Source organism: Typopeltis vanoorti, chromosome 11 (genome assembly GCF_054136105.1).
Source record: "Typopeltis vanoorti isolate ZY-2024b chromosome 11, IOZ_Tvanoo_1.0, whole genome shotgun sequence".
NCBI lineage: Eukaryota > Metazoa > Arthropoda > Arachnida > Uropygi > Thelyphonidae > Typopeltis > Typopeltis vanoorti.
This window is the reverse complement of record NC_143559.1, coordinates 113433673-113453766: the sequence shown is the minus strand read 5'-3', so window position 1 is coordinate 113453766 and position 20094 is coordinate 113433673. Positions and strand designations below refer to the sequence as shown.

At 37.7% G+C, this 20094-nt stretch overlaps 1 protein-coding gene across 1 annotated transcript in view; it reads left to right on the top strand.

Annotated features, from left to right (window-relative positions):
* Positions 1 to 7108: 7108 nt before the first annotated feature.
* Positions 7109 to 20094, top strand: part of LOC150101959 (forkhead box protein P1-like) — a 227939-nt gene continuing 214953 nt past the window's right edge. The window contains exon 1 of the mRNA XM_090399943.1: positions 7109 to 7291. Within this exon, the coding sequence (XP_090256069.1) occupies positions 7109 to 7291 (183 nt within the window). The remainder of the gene's footprint in view (positions 7292 to 20094) is intronic.

The window sequence follows — 20094 nt, the reverse complement described above, 5'->3', positions numbered from 1 at the left end:
TTGATATGAGATATAAATACAACTGTTAGCAATGATAGTGGCTCCTTAAAGGTAATTTCAGTTACATCATTTGCTTCATGCATTTTAATTGCTCTCTTCCGTTCAGAATCAAAATCAACATCTCAGATGCGAAGCTGGTATTTTGCTGTAGGACAGATGTGCGCAGATTTACTTTTGAGAAATAACGTATAACCTAGTAGAAGAAACAGCTTAATTTCTTGTGTGCCAAGGAGCTTATACCAAGAACTAACAGACTTCAAAAGAGAGAAATTCATATCGTTTTAAATATGTAGATATTATCGAAACTAAGAATTCGTGAGGATTATCGGGAACTCGCAAAAAAATGAACTTTTTTTTTAGTTTCCCTTTTTACGAGAAATCAGAACAGAAGTGAGTTTTCAGCTCCGAAATTATCAGAGTTATCCCTTCATCGTTCCAAAACGATCTAGCGATCATTATAAGGAGATGGAGACAAGTTAATCTTGACTTTTTTTCTTTTTTTTTTTGATAGTGGAAGATTTGTCCATTTGCAGCAGAGCGGGAAGTGTACTTTCATTAGGAATTGGCCTGAATTTTCATTCGTTGAATCCATTAAAGCACCACGGAAAACGGCAGGTAAGAGAATGGTAACTCCGAGGTATTTAGTCATCACTGGAGAAGTTCAGGAGTAAAGATTCGTTCACATTGATAGCAGTTTCCTTTTCAAGAACAATGCCGTATAACACTTTTATAATTTAATTGTCGTAAAAATTTACGATCCCAAGATAGCGACATCACATAACTGTAATCTGCCGTACAAAATACTCTCCAACTAATCTTTCTCATCTCAGCACAATTAAGTGTCTAAACGCCTCTCTCTTTCAATATGTATATACGGTCTTTCTCTCTCTCGGCTCCATAAAACAGATGCTCTCTCATTGGTCCGCACATTTCTTCTGTGATCGGATCATTAATAACTATCTTCAGTGAGAAATTGACAACTTGATGAGAAAACGTTTATCCCCAGTTCAGATATTCTCTTCTTGGGGGGAGATGTTGGCGGTACACTTGCTGAAATTCCACATGCTGTTTACTTATCACAGTATGATTCTAATACTGATTTTCCATTCTATTTAAAAGGATTCCTCCCCCCCCCCCTTCGCTCTTTTAGTAGAGCATATTGTACTTTCATTACGATAATTTTAAGAGTTTTTTTTTTTGACACCCTAGACTGTCATTTCGATTACTAATCGAGGTCTCATCAGTAAGCAAACAAAAACCTTCCAGGATATTACAGATTAACTCAAATGTAAAAAATATCGCTTGGCATCAAGAAAACGGAATGGGTAAGTGTCAGGAAGAGAGTATTTACCCCTCCCCTTCCCTTGCAAGTATCACTTTTTCAGCAACTCAAACGCAATAAAAGCAATTTTCGAGCACCCCCATAGTTAATGGCAGATATATACGGGATCACGTGTTCCATAGTATGATGCAAACGCAGTGCAAAATGCTATCACGAAAGAATCATACATTCTAATTCGTTCCATCGCTGCTAATTAAAGCCTAAAACTCATGCCATATGGTGCGTTAATAATAGTTCTTTGTCGATGCCACGTTGTCAGAACCGAACGTTGAATCGGCCGTTTCGTAACACGATCTGCAATGCCCGATTTTCCATTAAAATTCAATGTGGTAAACAATAGGAAAGGCACGACTTCTAAAACGGGCATGCCTTTAAGATGTTCTTTTGGGGGCATTTTTCAAAAATGCGTAAGCGCCTGTTTAGATTTATTTCATTAGTCTCTGTAAGCATGTTACTTCAGGAAAATAGCTGGATGAATTTTACTGAAGTTTAGCAGTTGAAATCTTTATGATATATTAGTCGAGCCACGGCAATTTTTGCTTCATTCAGACCGTTTGTAGGATAAAACATGTCGAATTTATATATATATGCAATTCAATAAATATGGGATTTAGGATGACATTGGACGATGATCTGCGTGGTTATATATTGATTTCAGTTTTTTTTTTTCCTTCTTTTTTTCCTCGCGGTGTCGAGGTTCTATTCATTTAACCGCAACCCTACTCAAGGATAGGGTGGTTAGCCCTATTCCTCCCGGTGTATCCTAGGTCTGTAGAGGCGTTGAGTTTTTAAGGCCGGTTTGCCGCTTGCGGGATGGAAAACCCCCAAATAAACTGGGGAGAAAAACCCTGCAATCCACGCCCAAGACCGGCTAACTTGGCTCTGTCTGAGAAAGATCCTAAGCTCCTCACGTCAGCGACGAGAATCGAACCCAGGACACTCCTTTACCGGGCTTATGGTTGCGAAACGCATAGCCACTCAGCTAACCGCGCGGATTTCAGTTTATTATTATTATTATTATGATTTTATTATTTTTTTATTGGAAAAATTTGGCAAAAATGATTCAAGGTAATATTGAATAATTCTGAACGGGCTAAATGGAATTTAATGAAATTTGATATTCCGGATGTCTGTTGAAATTTGTCATTTTAGTCTCATTTGTAGTGGTATTAATTAGACAAATCACAATTATATTTCTCCAGTACATAAGCTAAAAACAATGGAGGTATCGTAAACGATGTGTTATAACTTTTGATATACTCGTCAGATTTTTGCAAAAGTACTTTCTACTCAATAAATGGAGTTATTTGAATAAAGCAGATTTGTCACAGACAGGGTAACATATAATCTATAATCGAAATTCAACTTAGAAAATTTCGAACTGCATTGTGTCGAAATATTATAAGATTGTTGTTGTTTCGGAATTATGGCCGATGAATCTATTATGTCTATTAATAATTACGCGCGCGCGCGCGCTTCTGGCCTGTTTGTCGGATGAAAAACCCTCTCCTTCCGTATGAGATCGACTAACTCGCCGTTAATTGAAAGTGCTGAACTAGATGCCCCCAATAATTATAAGAACATGTATCCAGCCATATACATACATTTTTTCGTATATTTCGTTATATTTGTTTCAGTTTTTCCGTTACGATTTCTTTTCTGCAAAGCAATTCAAACTGATGACAATAATAATTTATTATAATTATAATATATTATTATCTTAAACCCCTGGTTTGATGGACACGCCAAAATCGGCTCTATATAGGTTCAATCACCATATTGTAATGGTGCCACTATATAAGAATGTCATTACAAACGCACATTTCTAAGACTCTGCAATGATTTATTTATGTTTTTTGATAAAAGAGTAAAAATGTTTTATTTTAAATTTCGCCAAATCCTTTAGTTAGAAAAACTCGGGTTTGAATTCCACATAGGGCGCGAGGCTCGACTTCAAATTACTGTATAATTAAAACATTCCAATTCAGTTTCTGCAGTTTTCTCGAGCGCTGCTAGTAAGTCCTCTTCCTCACATTTCTGGATTTTAGTTACTTCATTAGTTACCCTTAGATCTTAATCATCCATGGACACATTTCTTCCATAGTTCAGTAGATAAGACGATCATTTTGGTTGGATAAATCTGGGTTCAAACCCTGTAAAGGACGTGAATAACATTTTTAATAGCCTTTGAACTGAAGGTGAATCAGCCGGGCTTATCCGGAAGCGGCAGGCTTTTTTCCTTCCAGAAATTTGGGTTTTTTGCTGACCTATCATAGCATATTATATTTAACCTCCCTATCATAGCGTTAATTAGGTTTCTATGAAGCCAAGTTACGTGGCCATGACAGGAGAAGATGCCCTTTGTTCACTGCAAGACAAAGGACTTTCTGAAATTCTGTCCACACCATTCTCTTTTTTTATTGCTCTACTCGCAATGACATACTCTTCTACATTATTCTCTCCATTTGATTCTTCAATCCTCCTGGCATGTTTCATTTGTCGGTCTTTGGTCAAGGATATTTTTGGTTATCTTCTATCCTTCCATTTAGCCACCTTCTATCCTTCCGTGTTTCATTTTAATCATGTGGGTTTAATATTTTAATAGGATAAAATTGCAAAAATCACCAACCGGATTCATTTATGTGAAACTGGACATTATTATTTTTTCTCTTATTAACTAAAAAAATCGCCAAACTCCTACTCCTTCCTCTTACAGAGTCTTTTAGAAAATGAGTGGAATTTTAAGTCGCGCTTTTTTTTTTTAATGTTAATAAGATTCGTTGTCTTCCATTAAGTTTCGATTGTTTAGAATTACGCCATAATTATGCATGTGTTCTCTGGCTGGTTTATCTTTTTTTTTTTTTTTGTTTTTTTTTTTTTGTTTGGAGAAAGGGAAATCATTATTTTTTTGGGGGGGGGGGGACTTTTCACCATCATATCAGATCGGCTAACTCACCTTCAGTTGAAGGTGAGTATGAAGTTCCTTATGAAATTCATAGGCAAGATTTTAACATGCTTTTTGTCAACCAATAGCCACCTGTCCTTTTTGACACGTTAATTAAGAAAAACCTGTCACATGACAGGTGTCGTTGTTGAGAGCATAAAGCTTTCTAGAGAGATTTTGTCATAACGCATTTCTGGAAGAAAAAAAAAGAAAAAAAAAGTACGTTATCTTCTTATCCAGACTGTTGTTCTCTCCGGGTTTCTTGCATTCATTTTGGTCGAAAAGTTGCGGTAGATGCAAACGACTGAAATATTTTAGGCAAGCTTTCCCCAGGCAGCAATAGTATCAGTATTAAGTAATCCCGCTGTCTTGTCGGTTCTTTCCTTGCGAGCATAAATAAATAAGCGAAAAGATCAGTTCATATGGCGACCTCGACTTGACAGAAAACTGCTCTAAACTTTGTGCCATTACGATCATTCCAACATTATGGTCTACATGTGGGATTGAAGTTTCAACCTCTGGAGTTGTGTCCCATGGCGCCAATAGCTAATGCCAGATTACTCTTAAGTATAGAAGGTTATAAAATATTTGTTAAGTATTCAGATTGGTTAGATGTTTGGGATTTACTACCGAAGCACGATTATGTCTACAAGTTTCGTGTGTTCACCTGGTCGGTGTTCCCGTTCGCAGGATGAAAAACCCGAGTTTCCAGGAGGGGAAAAGAAACTCATCGCCGCATGAGAGCGGCTAATCCACCTTCAGCTGAGAATTCGCTGTAAAAGTTCCTATCCTAGACGGGATTCCAATCGAACGGTTCGACTAACTACGGAGATTCCAAACCTGCAGAACAACCTTTTGATTTCGCGAGGTTCCTCAAATACTCCACAAATATCTCACCCCAAGCGGTCACGATGAATTCTTGCAGTTATCATCAGATTTGTTGGTGGTGGAGAGGAGCCGTTGTTACGAACTTTCGTTCCATTCTTCCCAAAGACGCTTAATAAGAATGAGATCCGGTGACTGGGTGGGGGTGGGTGGAATAACTTAAAGTCACTTTCATGTTCCTATAAACATTTTTTGAAATGCTTGGAAAACATACTCCAGACCATCGTTCCACCGTTTCCACTTTAAGCTGTTCTGACCAACCATGATATGTTCTGACCAACCATGATAACTTTGTGTTGATGTTGTCTCCATGCTCTTGCAATTTCGTCTTTGCAGTAGTTCTGAATGTTCCTTCGCTCACCGTAGCCGTAACTGTTTGTTTTGGTTGTACTGATATGGCATCTTGAACAGTCATCGTTCTTCATTCGGGACAGTGTCCGACGAGTGTGAGTTCACATGCACTTCCTCGCAGTCTGTGATCGTACCGCACAGTAATTTGACCAGCTTTGTGTCGGATTCGACGATTTTTGTTGATTCTTCGTCTGCCTCTCGCATCGATCATCTCTTTCAGGACGCATCCCCAACATTGACTTGACGCTTTCTGTTTATCACGCCATTCTCTGTGCCCTGGAGATACTGTTGCACATGACCATTTAGCATGGGAATGCCTCTGATATTTTCAGTTATTTCTGAAGTGTGTTATTATAGCTGATGTTTTACACCATAACCAAAGCTTTTTATTCATAACCAAGCGCATAAAAAATGATATTGTTTAAATATTACCATCTTTGTCTTCATGATAAGTGCAATCAGTTCTCCGAAGATACAATCTCCGGGAGTAGGAATATTGTGAATTTGTAGTAAAATATATTAAACTCTCCTTAAGTCAAACAAGTTCTCAACGTGTAATATTCGTGATTTTTTTTTGTCAGAGAAGTTTCGAGATTATCTTCTCTAATCCGTTAGTTTAGTATTTTGATATCTGATAGTATAACGTTGAATAAATGCATCTACGCCAGAATTGAATATTGTTCTCAAGACGAGAAGGAAGAACTAAAATATATTGATAAAGTAATAAAAGTTGTACAATCGATTTGATTATGTAGCAGTCCGCCGTTTACTAGTTTCTAAGTATTAATGCTAATCGTCAACAACAATAATTAATATACTGGAAAATTTTGATTCTAATTTTCGGATGGGAAGGAATGTCGGATTCCTTAGATCCTCTTTGCGTGCGTACGGGACACTGATATAAGTGTTATGTGGTTCCTTCCAATTTCTTGGAGGTCAGAGTTCACATTTCGTCTAATTAATCACGTGTAATTATTCTGGCGATTTCTTCAACTCAACTGGTGACGTTGTTGCACGTCAGACCTTCGTTTCGGTTCGCGCGCCTATGTCATGTCACGGTAGGTAACCCTTCCGACGCATGGACCCTGAACATGCACACACACACATAGTACGAGACGGAGCGTGCGAGTTGTGAGCACATTGTTTAAGCCTGTTGTGTGTGCGGGGTGGGGCGTTTCGAGGCTCGTTCCATCTCTGCCATTGGCCAGCGAGGCAGTGCCACGACGAATAACGGGACTGCGGAATTTATGTGAAGCTGTGGTCCGCGATCTCCAACCGAGCGGCCGTTTGCTGGCGTGACCTAGACCCGTGACATCACGGTGGTTGAAGTGGACAACGTGAGGTCAGCCACACGTACGACGCTCCGGAGGTTTTTTTTCTTTCGCGGTCAGCGGCCGTGGTCAGTTTCATACGGACAGTCTCCGCCACAGCATTCAGCCGTGAAGTCGCTGACGACAGAGTTGGTTATCTGGGTCACGTGCAGCCACCACAGTCGTTTGTGTCGATAAAAAAAAAAAAAAAAAACATTAAAAAAAATCTAAGAGCGGGTGTGTGTGTGTGTGCGGCACGAGCGAGTGGACAGTGTCATGAGGCCCAATGGAGAGACGGAGAGCAGACAGAATTCCCCCGATATTCCGCTCCGAGATACGGTGATACAAAACGGTTCTGGGAAATGCTCCCGAAGTTCTCTGACGGCGCTAGGGACAGTAGGCACCAACGGTTCCTTTCCCAGGTCGGTTGAAACCCGAAGAAGCGAGGAACGCCTTCACGTAAGTAAATCTTTACGATGTTGCGCGTTTATCTCCTGTAAACAGTCGTCGCGTGTGTATGTGTACGTGCGTGCGTGCGTGCATGTGTGTGTGTGTGTGTGTGTGTGTGTGCGTGAGAGAGAGAGAGAGAGAGAGAGAGAGAGAGAGACCTCCCTCGGTATTGAAACTTGTCGATAATCATGCACAATACAATAGTCCACTTTAATTAAAAGGATGGTTTCCCGAGCGCATCATAAAAGATTTTTTTTGTCTTTATTTTTCTTTAATTCATTTTTTTTAATGCAGAAGGCATTTCTGTAATGAATTAGCTTACCATCCGTTATCCACTAGATGACGAGATCAATAATGAATGCCGAAACGATGAATATGGACATTTGGATGAATGTTCGCCTCAGCTTGTGACGAATAATCAAGTATTGCTGATTAGTTTGAGTTTCCGGCTTGTCAAGTGTGTCATTAGAAATATGCAGATATAGAATATTACACGGATACGTTTTTAGCCTTGTAACATGAAATCAGCAAGGGATTAATTAAAAAACACACACACACACACACACGGAAAACGGAGCGACGAGAGCATAAAATGTTTCACAGCATTATAATTTAAGACAACCCCCCCCCCTCTCCAATCACTAATCACGATTAGTGATTGGAGAGGGGGGGGGGGTTGTCTTAAATAGGGAATTGGAGTAATCGTGATTGTGCGCAGTCATTTTAAAATTCATGAGGTGGCAAAAAAAAGCAAAAAAAAAACTTTGACTTAGATCTGTTTTCCGGACCAACATCCAGCACAACACTCCCACTGATTATCGGGACTGCTAGTTGGGGTGTGTTACGTAGTTTATCTCATGATCATTCCTACAATAAATTCTAGAATCAATAAAACTGAATTACCTACGTCTTTGATTAAAAGTCATTATAGCTTCTTAGGATCACCGTCGACTCTTGCAAGCCTAGAAAACAAGAAGGCAAAGTACACCTAATAAATGGAATACATAGAGCTTTTAATGCGTTGTTTATTAAGCTTGATGCTGTATTCATTTATTTAATCCCATATTAATATGAGATTTAATGAAATTAAATAAACTCTTCACTCAATAAAAAAAAAAGCTACTGTAGACTAATATTAAACTTTACTCACTGGCTTATGAAGAACAGACCTCATTGGCAATATCATTTACATTGAACTACCTGAATTCTATACGAATTAAAGCAAGGACGAGGGGAGGGGGCTCGTCAATAGCTCTCCTGTGGCCAGACGAAGCTATTTAAAAATAGATTTGAAACGAAAAAAACACATTTTTCTGGACAGACACAGTGAGTACCCATTAGGCGTTCTACTGCAAGCATTGGAGTTAAGAATTCTTGACCTAACTGCGAATTTTGGACTTCCCTTTCGTGGGCCCCATTGGGAGCTATCGTGTTCCGCGGTGAGAGCTTTCATTGGGATCCTAAGAGCTTTCATTTGGTCCGTTTTGAATTCTTAGATCCCTGAGTTTCGTGCTTAGGGTAGTTTTAGCACTGCCGAAAATGTACTTCATCATTTGGAATTTGCCATTATTTTACAGGATCTTCACCACATTTTTGGTAGTGCAGTGCATTTAAACCGAATAAAGAAATCGTCTGGTTCTAGAGCGTTTCTGCACCTTCATTATAACATGAAAGTGCTAAGAATACACTAATTTGAGAAGAATAAGACTCTTCCCTGCTGATATTTCTGGTCTAATATAACTTAGTTATCATACTTAGTCATATGTTTTCTTACGTATGTTTTTGTATTTGTGTGTTGCGGAAGAAATAAATAATCCCTTCTAAGTTGGGGTAATTTATCCTTGTTCGCAAGCGGTGTGGAAAAATTCCTCTCATCTCAGATAGGGTTTTAACACGGTCCTTTAGGTGACGTTTGAAGAAGCTGTTACATCATAAAGATGGGACTGGAACCTACGTCTTTCCATCCAAAGGTCACCGTCGAAACCGACTGGGATACGGAGGCTCTGCATATAATATTAGTTGGTTTGTATAAGCAGTGCATATTGTGTTAACCATCACTGATACGAGATTTGAAAATAAAACAAAACAAAATTACATCATGGCGAATGATTATAGAAATAATGTAAATCCTGTAAGAACTCGCGATAAATCTATGTATGTGATACACATTATATCTTTGTATTTTTGTTCTGTCATTTAGCACGTTAACCTTTAGTTTAATCTTTCCCTTAGTAATATTCTTGCCTCAGGTGAAGGCCACCTGTACGATAAAAAAAAAATGTTGCCTTTCCCCTTAAGGAAACTAACAAAGTTCCTGTTTTCTTACACAATCGAACCTTACTTGGGGCCCCTACGTTTGGCAGGAGCATGACCTCTTAGAAAACTCATTGCAGTAATCGATCTGTTCTTTGCTCTCCCCGTAACTCTTAGCCTCCCCTTTTTTCCCCTAATGTTTCAATATTTTCAACAGATGGTTTTTCTATGTATGTTTTTAATAATTCATTACTGCTGTTGGTTTTTTTGAATCTCGTACGTTTTCAATTTTAAAGACAGCGAACGTTTCTATAAATATAAAATGTTAAAACTTTTTTTGTTTCTTTGAAGTGTTTCTTCCTTTGTTCTTTTGAAGTTTGTAAATAGGACTGCGTAAAAAACAAATATTGTCTTGGGCACAGAACTTGCTGTGCTTCTACCGTGTCAATAGGGAAAACGGGTTTATGAAGGGGAGTCCGATGATTTAAAATTGAAGGTAAAGGTTTCATGTTCTGCCAAACACACACGCACACACACACAACACACACACACACACACACACACACACACACACACACACACACACACACACACACACACACACACACACACACTAAAATTGCTTTTTTCTTTTTCTTCTTTTCATTTTGAAATAACAGCTGCTTTGATCTGCCATTGAACTGACGTAATAATCACTCCATTGCCTGGAGATCAACGATCAACTTCTTCCAAAATGGATTGCGATGATCCTAAATTTAAAATCCATAACCAAATCGACAAGTTACCGATAAAACGAATCAAAAAGAAAAACACATACTCTCTCTTTGTGTACTAGCTGATCGAAGTTTACAACAATGGATACAGACATGAAGTATTTTTGCATTGATTTCGATAGTCTTGCAAATAGTAAATCACCCGCGTATTAAATTATGTTTAACAAAATGGTGAAATATTTATTAAGAAAGCTATCCTATTGTTAATGATTTCGAATCTAATAATTAGCATTTTTCAACATGAGCTATAGTTCTGTATGTCTCTCTCTCTCTCTCTCTCTCTCTCTCTCTCTCTCGATCGCTCGCTCTTTTTTTTTCTCTTCCAATTAACTTGGTTTAGGTTTGAAGAAAATGCCGTTTAAAATTCCAAATCGCAGCAAAAATTATTCCAACTTTCTCAAGAGCTCTAAAGATTATTAAAGTACGTTGTTTCCGTCCTCAGGGAAGGTAATAAGATATTCAGGTCGAGAAAAACGGCAAAAATTACATTTGACGTAACGATAGCTCCACCAGTGGCCAAATACAGTAACTTTAGGGAGTTGGCAATAGCTAACATTAGCTTATCAACCCCCTAATGATGTAAAAACCTTGTCTCGACCGAAACGGTTCTCGTCCATAGCAATCATTCAACAACCAATAATGCAAATATACGTCGAAGAAAAAGCACTCCTTTGGGCTACTTTATGGCATTTCTATCGATTTCTGAACAGCCACTAGGGAAATGGAGAAAAATATATCTGAAGAATGCCCTAAAGCTTCATAAATCCTAACAAAAAAGATATTACAGTGCTTCGCTCTAATCTAAGTGCTATTTTGTATCAGGTGCTATTGACATGAATGCAGACTTCTATAAATAGGGTTTCTTCTACGTTTGTTTTTGCACACGACACTTGACGATCATAAATGTCCACGGGAACAATGGGAGCGACGTAGGACGCTAAATATTAGTCAAGGGATTGGTATTAGACCACAGACACCTTTTTTTTTTTAAAAAAAAAAAAAAAATTTCCTTAAATGGTGGGTGCAGTTTCAAAAGTCTAAATGTGATAACAAGGACCAAACTTGATGAGATCGTGTGTGGAAAGACACTCTGTTTTAGTTAAAAGTTTCCTTAATTATTAGTTGGATGTGGGCCTTGCCATCATTCCTCTTTTCTTTTCTTTTTTTTTTCTTGGTTCTTTTTTTTTTTACTCCCCTAGGTGAACGGGAATATTTTCTCGCACATCTGTAGTTTCCTCAAAGATCTAGCACGGTCAAGGGCAACCAAATCAGTCTGTCACGTCCACTAGCCTCTACAACTAATGTCGTTGACCTGTTTGTATGTCGAAAATTACAGGATTTACTGCTCTTTCGTAATATACTCCCTGTGGGCCTCTTTTATTCTCCAAATGAGGGATGTAACTATAACAACAGCAGCCGTTATTCAAATACACACAGCCACAAACCAAATTACAGCATCATTTCTGCCCTTTCCTGTTTTTAATTATTATTTTTTTTTTCATCCTCTCTGCTTATGCCTCTCGCTCTCAAACTTCTTCCCATATAAGTTCCGAATACCTTTGGTTTTCTCACTTTCTTTCAGTCTTACTTTAGTCCATCTTTCCACGTCTATTTGTCTTTCTCTCGCTCTTTAGCATCTCTTTCTCAGTCTGTGTGCTTGCGCTTTCAATTCTATTGGCTCTCTTTGTCTCTCCCTCTCTCTCTCTCTCTCTCTCTCTCTCATTCTCTGATTTTTCTTCTTCCTTCTCTCTCTCGTGAGCGGCTTGTTAGTACTTCTCTTATCTTTCTCTCTGTGTCTTTAGAATTTCTCCGTCTTGAATATTTTTGCTTCTCTCTTTCTCTTTAGTTTTTCTTTCTTTCTTTTTATTTTAACACTTCTTTTGATTTTTTGTGTCATTCTGTATCTCCTTAGTGTCTCGTTCGTCATTTATATAGTTTTTTTTCCTCTCTCTCTTTCTCTGTTTAGTATTTTTAATCTCGCGTTTGCATTTCCATGGTTCCGAGTTCTCTCTCCGCAGTTTCTTTTACTTCAGTAGCATTTCTCTCTTTCCGTGTCTTTTGATTTGTCTCTCTCGCTCTCTCTCTCTGTTTAATATTTTTGATCTCTTTCATCCTCTGTTATCTCTTTCATTCATTCATTCTGTCATTATATCTTTCATTCTCTGTTAGTTTTTCTTTTATCTTTTCTGTTATCTTTCCGCATCTATTTTATCACCTCGGCTGCTTGCCTATTTTTTCACGTCCTCTTTCTTTTTTTCTTTCTTCCTCGTTATTTAATTCAAGATGTTACTGTTTCAGTTTTGTTTATATAAATGTCTTTATATATCTTCTGTAGAGGTGTATCTTTCCACGATTATCACCTAATATGTCCGTCTACCTATTTCTGACCTATTTTGTCTGTATGACGTGGTTTTATTCTGTCCAACTTCTTATGCAGTGAGACCATTTTTTCTTCCCCCCCCCCTCTATTTTTCTGTTTTCTTTTGCTGTTAGGCTGCTTGCCTGTGTGCTTTTAACAACTCGTTGATCATTTTATTTCTAGGAAGCTTTGGATCCATAATTTATTCAATGGCATTTTACTAATTTACTACAAACAGAGCAGGAACTAAAGTCCGTTTGCTGTCTTAGTTTTTCTATTCAATTTATTTCATGTTGATTATAATGGATACGTCTAGTCAGTATGTGTAAAGGAGTCACAAATGATGCTGGATATACTTAGTAATGGCACATCATTAATAGTTGATGTGCGCAATAGATTCGTATTAAACAAATCTGTTACTCAAAATGTGTCCTCTTTTGAGGCAGCGTATGAGGGTTAAAAATCACGTAGCGTGTCACTAAAGAGATCAGAAATTCAAAAGATGATTAATGCGCTGTACGAAGCGATAAAAACAAACCACTTATTTGCTTGCACACTCTCACGGGTCAAACTATATGGCGATGCTCTAGTGGTGGTGGAGGAGGTAGGGGAGGAAATGACTTCAGAATGGATGTCCGTGCTGTCAGTGGGTTTTACGTCGGTATTATTTAAGTCCGGCTGCTCTTTATTCGAATGAGTCTATGTACGGAAGAAGGAACGGACAAAACGAATCTAGAGAAGTTTCGGATAGAACCTCCAGATGTTTGAGGGTCACTTTATTCAACTGCGCACACGCGGAAATTTGTTAATATTGCCGACACTAGGCGGGTAATAAAACTGACACCGACTGCTGTAACTCTTGGGGACACCGAACCGTTCACAATACACCAAAGCAACACAAGCAAACTCGTGGATATTTGGTTCTTAGGTATCTTACTGTACCCCCCCCCTCCTCCTTCCTTCCCTCCTCCGTCCACTGATCACACTTCAGGAAACTGATGGACAAAGTGACAGGTCGGAAGTCATTATTCCGACAATGCTTTTACGCAAGTGTTGTGCGAATTGCATTCGTAGCACCATGTGACGACAATGCTGCTAAAAATAACCGCCGGACCGCCGAAGAAAGCGGATAATGACAAAAAAGAATACCCCTCCTTTTCCCCGCTCCCTATCCGACCCAAGGGTTCTACCAGCTACCAAGCAACAGTATGGTCAACAACCACAATGGCTATTTTTAGTACTGGTCACTGTAAATCTCTCTCCCCCCCCCCTTATTGACCTCGTCCCTCGCTGGTCCGCGCGTCACAAACAACGCGGGTTATATTTAGGTAAGAAATGGAAGAAATTCGGAGACGAAAAAAAAAACATACGTGCACTACCTTCTTGTAAGCTGAAGGTTGCACCTCGTAGACATGTGAAATTCTCCGATTGTCCTTCTCGAAGTTGTAAACAGCTTCTGGTCATGCAGGAGCCAAAAATAGTTGTTTACTAAATAGCTCCCCATAGTTCACACTCGCTGTTGCCTTCCTGTCTGTCCGTCTTAATGTGTTTTGCGTAAACAAAGGGAGTAGACTGTATTTCTTTTATGTTCGATATGAGCAGCGTTTAACACGCTACAGTCCTGCATAATTCAGTAACAATCCAAGATAACGTACTACAAGTGCAGTTGTTGCAAAACATCTAAACTTCCCTAACTTGTAGGTGGACCCCCTCCAAAAAAATACTTTGTAAATTTCCAGATCAATTTATTTCTGTTTATTTATTCTGTATTGACCACGTTTATTCTGTATTTAATATACGTGGTTGACCGACTGGATAGTAGCATATCCGCTCCCTAACAAACAAATTATGAGTTCGAATCTCCCCGTAGGCATGTATCGTTACGAACGTCATCACGTGGTTTTAGATTATTCTTCTTCTTATATGAGGCTTGAGAAAATGTTCCATGTTTGGTCTCTAGACGGTTTACGAATAATATAACAGGGCCGCCCTGTCATATTATATTATGTTACACCCTGTTAGTCTAAAGAAGGATACAGAATCAGATTTCTGTACAGAAAGATCAGTCAACCAAAATGTTGTAAAGATTAGGATGGTTTTGGCAGAATGTGGGTAATGATTTTTTTTTTTTTTTTTTTAATTTACAAGCTGATACATCACACAATAGTACATAAAGTTAACATAAAGAAAGTTAGTTCCCTCCTCGAACTCTTTTAAGAAAATGAGCCATGATAAAATCCACTTCTGTGTACGACGTTTACATACTGCTATATTTCCATAATGCAATATTTTGAAAGATAAATCACCAGCTGGCTTCTGTTTGTATTCAGCAGTCTTTTTTTAATTATAAAGGATTTTTTAAAAAAGGGTGATATGTTTTTAATCTGAAAAAAAAATCAAATTTCTCTGAGAAATTCAAATTCATCCTAGCTTCCTTATGATGTGATATCGTTATACACACATTCCCTCTCAATTTCCTCGTCATGTAATGCCATACTGTCCTGGAATGTCATCTGTGACGTGTGACATTGTATTAAGGATGATCCCTGGAAAATTGATTTCGCCCTCAAGCAGATTTTCTGCGGATGTCCGGACTATTTTATTTCATGAGTTTTAAGATGATAACGGATATTAGTCATCACGAGTAGCTCTGTTATTCTGTGATAAAACTGAAGTTTGAAAAGAAAGAATATTGTTAGCGGGGAGGAAGGATCTGTGAATTATTCTATACAATATATAAATTTATTCACTCATATATGATAAGAAGTGTGGTTTTTTTTTATCTAAATATACAGCAGGAAAATACTTAAATTCCCGAAGAATATCGCATTCTTTCTGCTTATGGTAAACTGTCAATTATCGTACCAAAACGAAAAATCTTTAAATAGACGTCATCAAGGTTGTGAAAATTAAACTATCAATTTCTTTGCTCAGCAAAGGAGCGTGCAGACATATCCTGTTTATTGTACGTCGACTTTGCTTTAATTACAGCAACTGAACAAGCCTACAAGCCAATGAACACATCGATTTTCGCATAACTTGACCACCTTTGACAATCAGCATGCACTCCTCGTTGACTTGCACGCACACCGTGCAAGTCAATGAGCCTTTAAGTGGTTTGTATGCAGTACTTTGTTCATAGGTTTCAATGGGGGCGTAGTTCTCGACTGGCTGTAGTAGTGCGACGTCACTTCCTGATCATGCGTTAAACTCTCTTCCGTTATATGGTGAATACAGGTCTGGCTATCGTTTCTCATTGCCCACTACTGATCATTTGGATATCCCCATCGATTTAACCTTTGTACACTGCATTGATTCAGTGACATAAATTTCATAATCTCATTGACTCTTTACAAACGCGTTTAAAAACTAATGAAATTATGTATTATCCTTTTCACACGCATTCAGTAAATATAGACAAGTATATGATTATAATTGCACGTTTACGGGGGAGAGAGAGACCTCATATTTGGATGGATGTTATTTTTTTTTTTCTTTTGTCATTTTATAAGTTTCGCAGTCTGTTGTATGTGTGTCCCTGTTTTTTTTTATTTTTTTGAAATGAGATGCGTCAGATATAGTCACAAAATATACTATAATGATAATGTCTACGAAATTATTATTATTATTATTATTATTATTATTATTATGTATTACTCTTCCATTCCCATGTAGAGTGACAATGTGGATGCGAAAATGTCCAGTCCCTGTGTATGCTGGATGCATTAGATTTGCGCTGCAAAAATATATTTGAGTCGATTTTATGTTTTGAAGGGAGAAACCGAAGCAAACTAACTCCTAGACCGTAGCCTGAAACCAGCTAACTTATTATACTAAATAAATAAATAAATAAAACAAAAACATCGGCAGTGAGTCATATTCCTGATTGAAACTGTTGTATTCAACTAACTCGTGATTTTCCTCCCACCTCTTGGATAATAGGTTAGTTTGTACTTATTCATTCTCATTATATCTTTTCAGCCTTCGTAGCTCAGTCGGTGTAGACGAAGCCCCTTTGGTCGGAAAGACCTGGGTTCGATTCCCGTCTATGGCTTGAGGAACCTTTATCTGATCTCTTTCGACTAAAGGTGAGTTAACCGATCTCATACGGAGGTGGAGGGGTTTTTCTCCCGGTAGCTCAGGTTTATCATCCCTCAAAACAGGCAAGCCGGCCCCCTGTACACACCGGTTACAGTCATAAAATATACTACGGAAGGCAACGGGAAACCACCTTGCCTTATAATCATCTCACTGGTATAGTAGCACATAGCTATCCCCCTCCAGTTTGAGTGAATAGGAAATATTTCTTTTCACTTATCCATTTTTATTTATTTTTATGTTTATTCATGTGTTGTATAAGAACTAAAAATACCAGAATTTTCCAATCGTATTAATCAATACGATTAATAATACTTAACGAAACTAATATAATTACCAGCATGTTCATCTGTTACATATTAATTACCTTGCATTCTTTATAATAACTGTCATTAAATTTAATAATAATAGTTAACAACTTATTCAATGATAATTATTAATTACTTATCATATTAATATCAATTTCCTTTAAATTTACAATAATCAACAGGGTAGTCATTAACAATAATTAATGTATAGTAATAGCCATTAATAATAATTAAAAATACTTACATGTTCTAGACAATACTGCTTATATTAGCCATCCTTAGCCTTAACATTCTCTCAAACAGAATTAAAATAAGCACATATACAAAACGGTCATTAGCCGTTGTTTTATATGAAGCATGTAATTGGAGGATCATTGACTAAGATGAAAAAAGAAAGTTACAAATTTTCGAAAATAAAATTCTTAGCGAAGTCTTTTGATTTGCAAGAGATAATACAACAAGAAATGGAGAAAATCAAATGCCCTACCAACTCCATTACTTTGTAATTGCATACATACGAATCATCCATGCGTCAAATTATACTATTTACTCTATCCTTGACATTTACTAATCATTCTTGAAACTATTTAAATTATCATTGGGCACTAACGCTTTGTTGGAGATCATTCCATGCATTCTCTATATTTTTCCTTCAGTAGAGCACTGGTGTAACCAAGTGCCGGTCTGGTTAGCCCTTTGTTAGCGTATCCGCTCTCCAATCAACAAGTCCGGTTCGAATTCGGTCGTGGATGCTTGTGATTGTCTTTAGGTGGGGAGATGAATTTCCCGAAGGCCTGACTGGCTTGAAAAAAGTCCATGTGTGGTCTCTAGAACAGGATTTGTGATCTATGTAAAAATATACTTAAAAATAGGAAGAAAAATCCTTAGCCCCCTCACACAGTACTAATGTATTATGAGAGTCACATAAAAATTTTAAGTTTCTCCTTTCCTTCTTTTACTACACGTTACAGTGACCAGCTGAATCTCTTAACTCGTGATAGCTTCACGCACTCACTAAATATCTTCGATTCTTTTTGGCATTCATTAAAAATCTTAAGGGACCAATGGTGAGAGCCGTAATCTAATGTTGCACTACCCAACTCATTATAAAAGGGGTTCATAACTTCTTTTTTACTTCCACGTGAAGCTTGTTTTAATAAACAAGCAATTGCTACTAGAGAAACAAAAAAAGGGAAATAAAGAAAAGAAGGGAGAAATTTCTTGGATAGAGAGAGAGAAATACTAATTCTCTCTATTCTTATTCAAAGGGAAAATTTTGTTTTCGTAAGATTTCTCCTTGATAACCGACGAAAATCAGCTATTCGAAACGGTTGTCAGATCAGTGAAAGTTTAATCAGAATCACTAATAAAAAACGAACATTGCGGGCTCCTTAGCAGAATTTGCCCTGTTTTAAGTAGCGTAGTGCCAAGACAACTTCGATGAGGAAGCTTCTATCTCCTAATTTCTCTGGTGACATTCGGAACTGTTGCAGTTTCAAATGCTATGAAATCAAATGAGATTTTATTTGTACTAACTTGAGCATTATGTAATCCTAAATATCAGCAATGCCACTACATCATAGCAGTTTAATTCAGTCCGCAATTTATCCATCAGCACAGTCTCTCTCTCTCTCTCTCTCTCTCTCTCTCTCACTAGTCAAAAGAAATCCCAATATCCCCAGTAGGGAATAAGTAACAGCATGTGGGGATCTATCTCTTATGCAGTGATTGAAGAATGCTCTATAACTTTGATTTACATCTTTCGCGCTGAAAGCCTTAAATTACACGTGTACTTAAAAATACAGATATCTCTTCTTGGACAAAAGATACCACAAGTGTGAAAGAAACTTTCAAATGTTTGTCTGAAACACAGTTTTCAAAACATTGACGAAATTTTATTAACATCTGAATTATCACGCTTTATTCGGAGGTGATTTTGAATGCTTCGCGTGCTACCAGCTGCGCCCAAGAAGTACCGGTTGACCAATACTGGTTTGTATACTACTGAATTGATAATGTACAGCATAAAAAATACAGCAGTAAAGAAGCAAGTTCAATATACAAGCCTTCTCAAATTATCGCAGCAATGCTAAATTTCCAGTACCAAAAAGTGCGCGTGCACACATAACATTACACTGTCGGGCGAGATCGACAGCAAACGTACTTACTAGCAACAACTTTTTTTTCCACTGGCATAGCTAAAGCGCTTAACGCTTTAGCTATGTTAGTGGAAAAGATAGGGGGGAAAAAAAGATAGTGTGAAGTCTTATTTTATTTCCATACGCTTATACTTTCTCTCATACTTTCGATACATTTCGAAACCATCTTAGTAAAACTCTTCAAGATGTTTTTTCGGAACCATTTTCTCACACTTCAATAACCATGGAAGAGAGAACCTCCTTAGCTGAGTGAGTAAAGTCGATGCATTTGATAAGAACGGCTTGGGTTCGAATCCCGTATACTGAGCGAAGAACCTTTATTGGGGATTTTCAGGTGAAAATGGAAGTTCTTCCCCCCCCCTCCTGCAACATAGACAAATAGCCCCGAAGAATCGATGTAGTTTACAGATATCATGCGATGTTCTACCCGTAGTTGCTTCTGCGGTAAATCCAAAAATAATCAACTAGTTATTGACGAGATCACATTTGAAGTTGCGCAACTTCGCCGTACATCATGGACTTACCTCTATTTGGTTATTTCCTAAGCTGAAGACATCTGAAAGGTATCCACAACAAACAAGTCAAAGCAGAGGTGAGGAAAAAATGGTTTGCTAAAACAACCCGAAGCTACGACGGTTTTTAAAAAATTGTTATATCTCAGAAATAGTGTACTGAATAATAAAGAAGAGACCAAACTATCTTTCACTTATTATTATTATTATTTAAACACTGACACGTCTGTTTTTGGTGAATAGCTATTACAAGGGAGGCGTTACTTTTAGTACGCCTTTCATATATTTTCTATAGAAATTGTTGTTTATGCTATATTATAACTGAGTTTCTGTAGTCCAGCAGTTTTCGA